A 13,443-nucleotide genomic window follows, 5' to 3' on the forward strand; every position below is an offset into this window, starting at 1 on the left:
TGGATTCTCCGTCACTGACATTTTTAAAATCAAGGTTGGATGTTTTTCTAAAAAATCTGCTGTAAGAATTATTTGGAGGGTGTTCTATGGCCTATGTGATACAGGAGGCCAGGCTAAATGATCTCAGTGGTTTCCTCTGACCTTGGAATCCATGAAAGTGCTTCCACTTGTTTGCAGTCAGCTGCAATACCAATTTATTGCTGTTGGTTTTCAGATAAAATGGCTTTTGTCGGATTCAAAGGCAGCTTTCGACCAGTCTGGGTGAAACTGATCACTGAGGAGGATGCAGCTAAAATCTATCAAGTTGTGCCAATCCCTGTGGTGAAGAAAATGAAATTGTGAGGACACCGTGCTTTTGCCTTCCTGCTGTTAGCACTGCCCCAATAGAAAAGGACTACTGACTCTGCTCACAACAGGCACTGTGCCACAGCACTCCAGAGATGTAGCATTTCTTTGTTGCTGTACATGAAGAAAGCGTTATTGCAAGTGGGTAGATGGCCACATGTGACAAACAGCATTCCTTGTGCTGCACATCTTGTTTGATCCTGCCTATTGATCTGCTTGCTAAAACCAGATTTACCTTTATTTTCTAAGCTAATATCTGGGGCAAAACTGTTTTCAAATAGTGGGGAGGGGAGTGTCAGTGCCTTTTACATGGCCTGGTCATGTTCTGCCTCTACATCCCTTGTGAGCCTCTCAGGTATGAATGTCAAATCTAATTCTCATACAAGACTCAGAATTTTCCCATGGGTCTGATTGCATCCACTCTCTGCTGTTTTTGAGAGTGCAATCAGCTGCTCGCACAAAACTGGGAATGCAAATTCAGAGGCTGGCTGAAAATTTGGATCAGAAATCATAAATTATAGTCAGTATCTAAAAGCTGCAAAGCATGGTCAAACAATGAGAATTTATTTGAAAGCTTCTGCACTATTCTGTCAAACTGCTGCAGAATCCTGAGACTAAACTGTACATGCTGAACCACTGGGGAGTTATCACATTTCAGCGGATGGTACAGAGTGGGAAAAGAAATGATATAAGAGTCATTTAACACATTGTGATGCTTTGGGTTCACCCAGACCAATAAGGGGTTGTGTCACCACTTGCCCTGGATGCTTCCATACTACGCAGCTCTGGCTCAGAACTCTGACACCAGCAGCCAGCTCAGTGATCTCACTCTGGCTTCCACCTGTTTGATTACTCCTTGCAGGATGACACCAACAGCCTCTTCTGTCCGGAGTCTACCCAAAACAGTCTCCCCTGTGGTGCTCAGCCCCTCTCTCTGTAGCATTCACCAAACCTTATTGAGTTCATTGCTCCTTCGGTGAGAAAGTACACAGCACCAGCCTGTTAGTTTGGCTGAGGATTTCACTCTTCAGTTTGAAACACTGCACTGAGATGGTGGTGTACTGAAACAAGATTAAGTTTATTAACAAGGAAGTGATACCAGGTAGACAGAACTAGGACCAAAATGGCTACATACAAACAAACAAAAGTAAAAATACACTTCTAGGACTAAAACCTAACTTAAACTAGAGTCTCTTGTTCAAAGTAGTTTTCTCACCACACTTGTTCTTCCAGCGTGGCTGGCCAGTTCTTAACCCTGAACCAACACAGAGCTCAAAGCATTTCGTTTCTTTATCTCTTCAGATGAAGGATGCCAAAACAGCTTTTTCTTTCTGCTTATATCCTCAAAGTTTTATCTTTGTTTTCAAAGTCAGGAAGCCTGCTGCGGGCTCAGCTTACTGGGTCCACCCAGGATCTGACCCCTTGTTCATTTTTGCAGTCTCCTCTTCCCGTCGTGATAGTGGCTGTCTCTTCAACTCACTAGTTTGATGGCTTTGTTTACCTTTTATGTAAATGTACTTTCATTATCTCTCTTGGCTCAATTGACATCAGAGACACATTTGTGCAGGTGGGACCATGTTCCTTTGTCAAGAGCAGGGTAGGGTGTGTTATGCCCTACCTGCCAAACAAATTTTTAAGAACATATTTCCAGTGCACATTTATAAGTTTTCATACATGCACCAGCAATAATATTAATGACCAACTTGTTATCAGTTTGCTTATGATATCTTATATGGCACCTTTTAGATACAGTAAATTGGGGTACAGAGAGCTGGTTAGGCCAATGGAGGCTCACTGCTAGAAACCAGGGCACCCCTTACCCTCTGGTGTTGGGGTGCTGTTAGGGTCACATATGTGCAAACCAAATATGGTCATAATGGAACCTGCTATTTCTGCTTAATGCCTTAGCCAACAAGTGGTATTCCCATGGTTATACTTTTAAATAGCTGTTGTCATGATTCTGTGTTTTTCCCAGGCAAGCAGCCACAGACTGGTGGAAAAGACCTGACAACCAAGCACTTCACACTTACTCAGACTTTCTCACACATTCCTTCAAATATAAATCGTCAGAGCCAGCCCAGTGGACTGTGCCTACATGACATGCTACCGAGAGGATCCACACTTGGGTCTGTCACCCCCAGGCAGGGAATGCTGGGGAGTCATCTTACTCCATCCCTAATCAAGGGTGAGGATTAAATTGTACTTCCACTGCAATCAAGGGGGACAGGATCGGACCCAATGTGTTGTACATTACTTGCCTGTAGTCTCTTCTGGCCAGGGCAGTGAGTATGTTAATTGGCTCCAGAAGTAGCTAGATCTTTGCTGGAGGGTGAATCACTAAGATGTAGGGGGCTTTGAGGTCACATGGAAGGGCTTAAGAGGAAAAGTTGATCCCAGAAGACACACCTCCTCCTCAAATAATGTAATCTTGTGTATTTTCTGCCCCCTTTCCTTCAAAACACAATGTTCTAAGTTTAAAAAAATGGATGATGAGCAAAGTTGAATGTAAACCAGAACTGCTTGCCAGCACACTTCATTAAGCTGGGAAATTTATCTTAACTTATAAAAACACTGTATATTGTTCAAAAATGTACATGATGCAATGCTGTGTGTTTCCCAAAGATGTCATGCAGGTGTCTCAAGTGGCTTCTGTTCAGGTAACTTCCAAAAAAAAAAAAGATGGCTTCTTGAAGTAGGCAAACTGTCCAGATGCTAGAGCAGCTGTGTTCCCTCTCCTCCACTACCCCCAAAAAATCCATTGTTGGTTTGTCTTTTTAAATAGGACTTTTTTCTGAGTGTCTTTTTTTTTTCACTGTATCTGAAATGTCAGCTCTGGATTGGAATGAAGCAGCCATGAATCCATGTGTCATTCCACATGGTGTCACTGTGCAGGTTTTGAATTCCAAAAGACCTTTCTGGCATTGTTTGTTTTGGGGCCAGGCTGCTGTGTGAGTCAGTTATAAGCGGTATTCAGGCTCTAATGTAGTTATGTGCCCCTCCAGCCCTTCCTGGGTTTTAAAACTGGAATTGCTTTTTTCTATACTGTTTTTCTATATTGTTTCCCTTAGTGGAATTTCAAGAGTGGTGCATTTTTTTAAAAGGATCCAGAGTTATTTCCCTTTCCCCTGGCTTCTTTACTGTCTATTAATGAAGGATTCCTCATGCAAGCAAAAGCATGCCTACTCTAAACCATTCATGCCATTTGGGCCAATTCCACTGGATGCAGTGTGAAAGGGCATAGGTCTCAAAAAATATAAATTTCTCTCCCAATGTCTTATGATGATTTGGGTTCTTTCCATCCCCAGATCACAACTATTCCTTAAAAAAGATTAGTCTCACTTACAGTTCAACCTCGATTATACAAATCTCATTTATCTGAAACTCCCTGTTAGCCAAAACAGGTCCTATCCCTTAAGTCTAGTAATTACATTTAAAAATCCTTGATTATTCAGATCCCTGGCTATCTGAATGCATTCAGTGTCCTCCACAATAGTCCCATAATCGAGGCTGTACTGTAGGTACAATGGCATCTACTGCTCTGTATTAGCAGATTATATGTACAATATAATGAATGAAAAAGACTAGAAATGGGCCAAGATCAGAATTGTTTTATTCTGAAGGTTTTAGGAGAGGAACCAGGATCAAAACCCCTCTGGGTTTGGATTTGGTTTTTCAAAAACATCCTGTTTTTGCCCTTTGGTATTCTAGACAACCACATTTCTATATTGTAGTAGCTGAGCACCTAACGACTCAGTACAATCAAACCCAATGGAGCAGGAGTCTAGTTCTTTGTTTAACTAATACAAGAAGACAAGTTGCATTTGTACTGAAGTGTAGCTTCTAATTTTCACAATTTTTGGAATTCTCAGGGTGAAATCATAAGACTTGGCACTAGAAAATATACTTGTTTTTTAAATCACATCTTATCCAGGAAAAAAAAAAGTCTATTTTGTTCTGTCATGCAAGGATAGTCACGTGGGCCCATTTAGGAGGAAGGGGATGGATCTTGCTGTGTAAATTTTTAGGATAGGATCACTGCAACTTGTTAAGCCTTAGACAGAGAACATGGCTCGGCATAATGGGCCAGATTCGTCCCCGAAATGCAAGCCGCTCCCATTGAGTCAATGGGAGTTAAGTGCATGGAACTGGCAGCAGAATTTGGCCTAATATCACCAACCAGTAGTTCTGATATATCATTTTTTAAATATTTGTGGATTCTAGAGATTGTATGTGTGTTCCTCTGCTAATAGTGAATTGACTGACTCCTTGTAGCTTGTACATTCTTTAAACTGTCCCATTCACAAACTGTAAATATCCTGTCTGTAAGGTTTTATTGCTGCAGATATTTTTACATTAGCCTACATATACAGTTGTCATCATTAGGGCAATTTTGGTGTGGGAGTGTGTCAGTTCAAATGCTTGTTTTACCTGTTGCCGAAATAGCTGGTCCTTTTTCGGAATTAGATGTATAGTGTTTTGTACATTTTCCTATAGACTTCACAATGAAAAAGATATATTTTCTATTTATTTATTACAAAGGCACTATGAGACCTAAATCTGCAGAGATTTGAAGACCTGTTACTGGATTTTAGCATTGTCCAAGCTGTTAAGGAGGTTGGAAATATGTCTTTTCAGATAATCTGCTTTGCACTTGAAAGTTATGTCCACAGAATGTGGCAATGCATTGACTGTCTAGTTTATGCTGACAGAAGCTTTTGGAAGATTCATTCCAAAAGTTTTTGCTTACAACAGAATTAATATGTAGTAGCTTGGAATACAAAAAGGTTTATCAGAATAAATATTCAATGCCAAATTATGACTGTCTCTTGTACTCTTCATTATAACTTTATGGCAGTGACCTGCTATTTGTTTACATATCTTTTTGACTGTGTGTGCCTGTTCCCGCCATGCTGCTTGCTCGTTCTATAACAGCTGTTAACCAGGACCTAGAGTACTTTAGGTGACGATTATTTTTTATGACATTTGTGAAATAAGCGTGAGTATACAGCGGAAAAAAAAATCCTGATTTTATTTTTTCATGAGTATCCATGTATCCCTATGAAGTTCTGATAATCAGGGCAATCATTATATTAGCGTGTTACATTTTCCATAGTGAGGTTGAGCCAAATAGACTGTCTCTATCAAACCTTTCAGAGGCAGCATTCCTAAAATGAGACTTTGGTTGCAGGAAATCAGTATTTCCAACATTCGAGCACACATTTTTGAACCAAGTCTAGTGATAGTAATTAGCATTTTAAAGGGCATGGTATCACCCTCCTAAGTGATTCAGGCAAGGCAGCTACAAACTCACTTCTGGTTGAAATCAATGATATGTGTGAAATCTCCAAATCACTTACATGCAACAAATTGAAGATGAGATCAGAGGCAGCACTGACGCTCCTGTCCCCTCCCTACCTGTCTTCTTCCCCTCTGCTCCTGTCCCTGCCCTCATATCCTCCCTCCCACCTGAGCCTGTTCCATCATCATCCTGCATCTCATGTCCAGTGTCATGAGGAGAAAAAAACCCAGCTCTGTCTTTCAAAAAAAAAAAGAAAAAAAAAACCCAACCCATTTCAGAGAGAGGGGAACTGGGGGCAGGGCTTAATTTGTAATGAAAGAGGTGCCGTGGCACAGCCCTGGCAAGCCATGGCACAAATTTAAGCCCAGGTTGGGCAGCTGGACAGGGACAGTTGCTAGCCGGGCACCCAGCCCTGAAGAGAGCATTGCTACCAGCAGCAGTGGAAAAGTAAGAGTGACATGGTATGGTGTGTTGCCAACACACAGACATTATCTGACAAAATTATATTAAAAAACGTTAATTCTGCCAAACCTACATATCAAATGGTATATTCATCACGTGATGATACAAAGTACATATCCATACCCTGGCGAATGAGATGGAGGCGAATACATTCCCTGGGGCTTTGCAGCAAGTGCTCCATGAGAACTGGAGGAGGGCCAGGGTGGCAGTCCCTTTCCTTTCCCTTTCACACTCAGTGACTTGCCATGATGCACAGCAACCAGGGCAGGCACCATGAGAGATTTTCCTCCTCGGGCTTGAAAAGGAAAAACTCAAATGTTTGCAACAGGGTTTAACCAGGGCAAAAGGGGAGGTGGGAATTGAGACACACACGTCTCTGCCTTTCCAAAGTCAACAGCCAACCCCGATTAGGCAAGGTCTCCATTCCCCTTGGGATTGCAAAGCCTGGCTGAGGATGAGCAGGGTGAACACTGAGCACTGCTAGCATGCAGAGGGAGAGCCAGGGAGCGAGCAAGAGGCAGAGGACAGCACTCAAACAACCAAGGGAGGGAGGATGGGGATGGGGAGGCAGTGGCAGAGGTCATTTGCCAGGTGACTGACACCAGCCAGCGGGACTCACCTTCTGCAGTGCAGGAGAATGGAGGAGACTGTGGCAGGAGGTGGCAGCAGCACCTGTTCCAGCTGGTGGTGTCTAGAGGCGGCGGTGGCTTAGCAGAGCAGTGGGCTGCTGGGCCCCTGTGTAATGGGCAGGAGCATTCTGGGCCAGCCGCTCTACGCTCCCTGCAGAGAGGGGTGGGGTCAGCATCAGTGCCTGGCAGGCAGCAGGGGCTAGCTGGGCCCCCATCCTGCTTTCTGGCTAGAGCTGCTGTTCTGCCAGAGGTCTCGGGGCCTATTGCACCCCCTCTTCCCTGCGCCCTAAAGCAGTCTTCCATGCCTGGGCGTACGCTGCACCGGAGAAAGAGCTGGTACAGATTACTTCACCCTGGCACAAGGATGAAGCATGCACATGCTTGTGCCCCTGCTCCTGGGGCAATGTAGGCCCTCCCTCAGCTGGGGTTGTAGGGCCATCTGTAATTTGCTAACCTTTATATATAGTGCAGTCTAAACCTTGGCCCCAGTCCTGCACTCTGGCATATACTCCCTGAAATCAATGGGTGACTAGCCTGGGTGCAGGCTCAGTGGCCCCAGTACTACATAACACTTGCCTCTGGCAGCAGCTTTAGGGGTATATCTGCAGCTGTTCATCTGTAAGGTCACAAATGAAGCCAGCTGGGTCACCATGCAGCACTAACTCTGGATTAACCAGCCATTGGAGAATTCCCCCAGTGCAGGCGGGTCCTCAGCCATGGTAGCGTTGATATGGCAATGCATAGACAGTCCCGCTCTCATTGGTGGTGCAGGGGCAATGTCAGGCAAAAAGAGGTGTGGCTGGGGAATCCCTGTCCATGATCACTGTAACTGTCCCAGAATCATAGCATCAGGAGGAGATGCAAAGAGGGCTTCAGACAAGGCCACCGGAAACTTTGTAGAACCGGGGGGGGAGGGGGCCCTGCAACTGCCTCATTTTTAATATGGGCATAGTTTGGGGGAGGCAGGGGACAGCATTGCTCCCCCAAACTGCAAGCCTTGGGCAGGCATGGAGTAGCACCAGCAGGGGGCTGTGCTTCACAGTGGCATTCCCTTCTCCTGGAAACTGCCCCTGCCGGCACGGCTCCATGCCTGCCCAAGGCTTGCAGTTTGGGAGGGAAAATGCTTCCCCCTATCCCTGCCCCTCCCCCAATTACACCCATGTTAAGAAGTGAGGGGCGTGGCCATTGAGGTTCCAGCACCATTGCCTTTAGGCCAACTTTGCCCTCCTCCTGGGTGTGTGCCAACCCCAGCTTGGCTGGCTGAGAGAACTGAGGCCTTTATTTTTAATAAAAAATCTGTTTTCATCTTTTGGACACACATAAATAGGTTTTTCACTTTTAAGCAAAGCTGTTCCAGTTCCAACTCAGCTGAACGACTTGCCTGCTAATACCAAACGCACCTTCCAGTGTAAAGTGGAGGACTTCCAAGGCCCCTAGCTCCTGGTGCCTGTCCTGGCATTTGAGAGCCTGGAAAGAGCCTTTTTTTAAAAGTTGAAGTATAAAAAAAACTGGGGACTCTGGAGCATGAAAGGACATTGGCCTCTAATAACAGGCGGCTCAGCTGAAAACAAAGCCGCAGAAGGCAAGTGGAGAAGGAAGGAATGAGCACTGAAACAAAACCAGAGCCAGAAATGTAGCTGGAAATGTACAGGGAAAAACTTGAAAGCATTTGATGAAAGCAAAAGGCAGTACAAGATCTTGTCAGCGAGTCTAATGATGTAAAGCAAAGAGACCAGGAATAAATCAGCTACCAAGCACATGACAGTGAAAAATTAAAGCCTCTGCTGGGAGAGGAGTCGAAGAAGAAAGAAAATAAACCCCAGATACAATGGAGAATGGCAGGGTGCCAAAGCTGAAGCAGAGCTGGAAAGAGCAGCCTGGCCGTGAGCATAATTGGAATCCAGAGAAAGGCGGGGGAAAGGACAAACTGAAGCCTGAAAAAAAAATACCCCAACAGACTGTATAAACCTGAGTAGAGAGAAACCACAGACAACTAAGGCACCAGAGGAGAAACAAGAGGCATTCTGGGAAGTGTGGACATAGTTGAACTTTTGAACTGAAAGTAGCTGGGTCTCCATCCTTGGAGGGTGGGACAGAGGAGAGAGACATACCTCCCTTAAGAAACCTGCATTCGCCCAAGGAAAAATGGAGTTTTTATGAGAGTGTAATTCTGAGCCAGGACTGCTGCTGCAGATCCAAGCAAGCCACCTACCCTAACCCTTCAAACTGTGCACAAAGCTAGTGGCTGTGTTTGTATCGCCTTTGCCCCATCCTCCAGACCTCTTCTTCTGGTTGATTTCACTATTTGTCTTGCACGCCAACAGTAAGCTCTTTGGGCAGGGGCTGTCTTTTGTCTGTCCTATGCCTAGCAGAATAGTTGGGATTGCTGGATGCTCCAGGATAATTCTTCCTCTTCATTTCTTGTTAAGTAGACAATGGAGACATGCCCATGCTTGGGATCTTTGGACGGTTTGTACAGTCTACTCCTTTATCCAGCTGGATTCCGCTGAAACTCCCTGTGTCTTCAAGGTGTTACTTAGCTGCTGCTCCTTATGAGGAACCTCCAGGCATGGCTGGCTCCAGGCTCCAGCATGCTTGGGGTGGCATGCTGCAGGGGGCACTCCGCCGGTTGCCGGGAGGGTGGCAGGCAGCTCCAGTGTACCTCCCGCAGGCGTGCCTGTGAAGGGTCCACTGGTTCCGCGGCTCTGGTGGAGCATCCTCAGGCACGCCTGCGGAAGGTCCACTGGAGCCGCAGGACCAGCGGACCCTCGGCAGGGACGCCTGCGGGAGGTCCACCGAAGCCGCGGGACCAGCGAGCGGCAGAGCGCCCCCCGCGGCGTGCTGCAGGGCTTGGGGCAGCGAAATGGCTAGAGCCGGCCTTGCCTCCAGGCAAGGCAAGTGGTAAAGCTAAGGGATGGGGAACACCCCTGCTTCTAAAGCCAGTGGCACTGTAGCTCAGATGGGACAGGTAGCACCCCAACACCTTTAGCATGCTAGTTCCCCAGTAAGATCATGCTAGGCTTGATGCTGCATAAGCCCCAGCATGGAGTTTCTCTTGGTTTCTGTGGTGCTCCTTTGTGTGCTCACAGGGTTGTCACTGCCACGCTCCTGCTCACTGCCAGACTCTCCAGCTGTACCTAAACCCCAAAGTTTGGCTGCCTGAAGTTATGTCAGCTTACAGCCGCTGACCTTTGTATGTCGCTGGAGTGCATGCAGGCTTGGCTGTTGTGTCAGTCCTGCACGCCCTGAGTACAAGTGGTTGTGCCAACAGAAGAAGCGGTGCATAAACGGTACATATCCCAGTGCCTGGGCTGCCTCCAAGACAATACCTTCAGGGACATTTTTGAAGTGCTTTGTAGGCTATCAGCAATTTGCCTAGGGCTTTCTGGGAACTAGGGGTCAAATGCCTACAGTTTCACTTTCTCATCCCATAATATTTATTCCAGCCCATAATTTTCATGTCTATTTTAAAATTCCCACAGTTCTTTGCACTGTTTTTAGGTCTCTGCAATCTCTCGAACAGGAACATGCACCCCGCACAGTGCAATTCTCATGTCAGTCGCTAATACAGGATGCAGGATTCTCCTGTGTTAGTGGACCGTCACCAACTACCACTACTACTGGTGGTGTGGTGATGAAGATGAGCTACGCAAGGAGGAGGAATGGCTGATGTAGATGGTGAATACAAATCTTAGGTTGAGCAATGTCACACTGTGGATAGGCACTTATGGGCCAGAAAAAAATGAGCACTGAGTAGTAGAATAGCGTTGTGTGAAGAGCAGTAGCTGCAGAAATTTCGGATGCAAAAGACCGTATTCCTGGTTCTGTGTATTGAGCTCCCTCCAGCCTGGGGCACCAGAATGAAAGCTGCATCAACACTGGAAAAGCAAATGGTGATTGTGCTATGGAAGCTTGCAACACAGGCTTGCCATTGGGCATTGGACATGGGCACATTTGGAGTTGGAAAATCCACAGTGGGAGGCTGTTGTCATCCAAGTGTGCAAGGCTATTAAGTGTTTCCTGCAGCACAGGACTACAACTCTTGGCAATGTGCAGGAAACAGGAGATGGGTTTGAAGCAATGGGGGGTCCTGCACTCTGGTGGGGTATAGCCCTATTCTGGCACCACCAGCAGAGCCGACTCCAGGCACCAGTATTCCAAGCTGGTGCTTGAGGTGGCAATCTGCAAGGGGCAGCAGTCCCTGTTGTTTTGCCCCCAAGCAGCGAGCCAAATTGCCACCGCGGACAGCGAGGGCAGTCCCTGTGCCCTTAGGGCAGCATGCACATTTCCGAGGTGGCGGCAATTCGGCGGCAGCTTCTATGTTTAGTTGTCTGCAGCGGCTTCAGCTAAACATAGAAGCTGCCGCTGAATTGCCGTCCCTGCGGAAACGCGCCTGCTACCCTGACGGCACACGGACTGTCCCCGCCGTCCGTGGCGGCAATTCGGTGAGTTGCTTGGGGCGGCAAAAACTGTAGAGCTGACCCTGACCACCAGACCTTGCTAGAGAGCATGTAAGCCAAAAGGGAGATTTTCCCATGGTTATGCACGTGCTAGTGGCTCATCATGAATGCTTCGCTGCTGTTAATGTGGCCTGGTCAGGGTAAGTGCATGATTCTTGCATCTTTAAAACACAGGACTTCCCCTAAAGTTGCAAGTAGGGCCTGCCTTCTCTGACTAGCATATTACCACTGGTGATGTTGAAATGCCTCTTGCGCCCACTCTTTGATCCTATGGCTCATGAACCTGTATGCTGGCCACTTCAACAGAACCAAGGAACGATTCAGCTACCGGCTGAGCAGATGCAGGATGACAGTTGAATGTGCACTTGATAGACTTTGAACTCACTGGCAGTGTCTCATGACTAGCTTGCATCTCAGTGAGACAAACATTCCTAGCATTACTGCGGCATGTTGTGTTTTATGTAATATTTGTGAAGCAAAGGGCCGAGGGAAGGGCAAGGTGGACCGGCTGCCTGCTGATTTTGAACAGCCAGACACAAGGCCAATTAGAAGAGCCAACTGTGAAGCTATCTGGCTGATAGAGGCCTCAAAAGATCATTTTAACAGTTGGCCACAGTAGTGTTGCATGATGCTTTTGAGCACTTGTCTGATTCTGGGTATAAAGACATTAAATATGGAGAGGGGGCAGTGACGGTTGTTAGAAATTGTGTGTATGCGGGGGTGGTGCTTTGCAAACTAATAAATATATATACTCTGTCTTTCAAAAACTAAAACTTTATTGTGTGCAAATGAACAAACCTGAAGGGCAAATAAACAAGCTGAAAATTGATATTTATCACAAAAACAAGTAAAAAGTACATGAGAAAACATCACTGACCATACTAAAGACCTTCATTCATGGTGAAAACAAATAGTGCACTGGGCTTGCTGGCTGATCCTATAGTTAACACAGGTCAACGTAGACGTAATCATAGCTCTCCTTGTTCCCCCGCTGCTGTGCACTGGTAAGGGTTCAGGCCTTGCTGCCACCTGCAGGGGGGTATGAGGAGCAGTGACCATGGAGTTTTCCATGGAATCAAAGTGCTGCTGTGTAAGGAGTCATTGGGTATTTAGAATAATAGAATCATAGAAATGTAGGACTGAAAATGTCATTGAGTAGTCATCAAGTCCAGCCCCCTGCACTGAGGCAAGACCAAGTAAACCACAGATGTTTGGCCAACCTATTTTCACCTCCGTAATGTTTTGCAACATCTGCATTTCTTGCCTGAGCACAGCCATAATGTGCTGGTGCACTTTTCTGGATGCCATCTCTTGGCCGCTATGCCCTCCGCCAGCATCTGCTCTCTCTGTTCCTGGTCTGGGTCATTCAGACCCTGCGGTCATGGTTAGTTACTGCAGAGGGCTGGATGAGCTCTCAGGTCTGCTTCTTTCTTGGCCTGATCAGGCATGGAAGGGCCACCTCCCCTCAGTTGAGGATGCTGATAAAAAGAGACAGATACAGCATTAGATTTACAGGTATAACAGAAAAATGTCTCAACATTTCCTGACATTTTTCCCATAAAGATCTTCAGTAAAAAAAAAAAATTCAAAGTGCCAGATTAGCTTTGGAGCAGCTCTGTCAGGGTTCCTTCCCCACTCTGAACTCTAGGGTACAGATGTGGGGACCTGCATGAGAACCTCTAAGCTTAACTACCAGCTGAGATCCGGTTTTGCTGCCACCATCCAAACTATTTATGAGTTATCTGGGAAATTCTGTCTACCTCCCCCTCAGAATATTTTCCTCCCAAGTACTATAACCCTTCCCTGAATAGACTTGAGTGACTTCTCCACCAAGTTCCTGGTGAACCCCTAATCCAAACCCTTGGATCTTAAAACAAGGAGAAATTAACTATTCCCCCTCTTTCCCACCGCCCCACACCAATTCCTGGTGAGTCCAGATCCAGCCTCCTTGGATCTTAAAAACAAGGAAAAATCAATCAGGTTCTTAAAAAGAAGGCTTTTAATTAAAGGAAGAAAGGTAAAAATCATCTCTGTAAAATCAGGATGGAAAATAACTTTACAGGATAATCAGATTCAAAGAGCCCAGAGGAATCCCCTCTAGCCTAACTTTGCTGTTCAAAGTTACAGCAAACAGAGGTAAACCCTTTAGCAAAAGGAACATTTACAAGTTGAGAAAACAAAGATAAAACTGACATGCTTTGCCTGGCTGTTACTTACAAGTTTGAAATATGAGAGACTGGTTTAGAAA

The 13,443-nt window shown here is 46.0% G+C and overlaps 1 protein-coding gene across 2 annotated transcripts in view; it reads left to right on the forward strand.

Moving 5' to 3' along the window:
* Positions 1-5,140, forward strand: part of CEMIP (cell migration inducing hyaluronidase 1) — a 142,702-nt gene extending 137,562 nt beyond the window's left edge. For both annotated transcript variants that reach the window (XM_030577276.1, XM_030577277.1), the window contains exon 29: positions 215-5,140. In XM_030577276.1, coding sequence (XP_030433136.1) covers positions 215-342 — 128 coding nt within the window. In that variant the 3' untranslated portion in view covers positions 343-5,140. The remainder of the gene's footprint in view (positions 1-214) is intronic.
* Positions 5,141-13,443: the final 8,303 nt, after the last annotated feature.

This window comes from Gopherus evgoodei, chromosome 10 (assembly GCF_007399415.2).
Source record: "Gopherus evgoodei ecotype Sinaloan lineage chromosome 10, rGopEvg1_v1.p, whole genome shotgun sequence".
NCBI lineage: Eukaryota > Metazoa > Chordata > Testudines > Testudinidae > Gopherus > Gopherus evgoodei.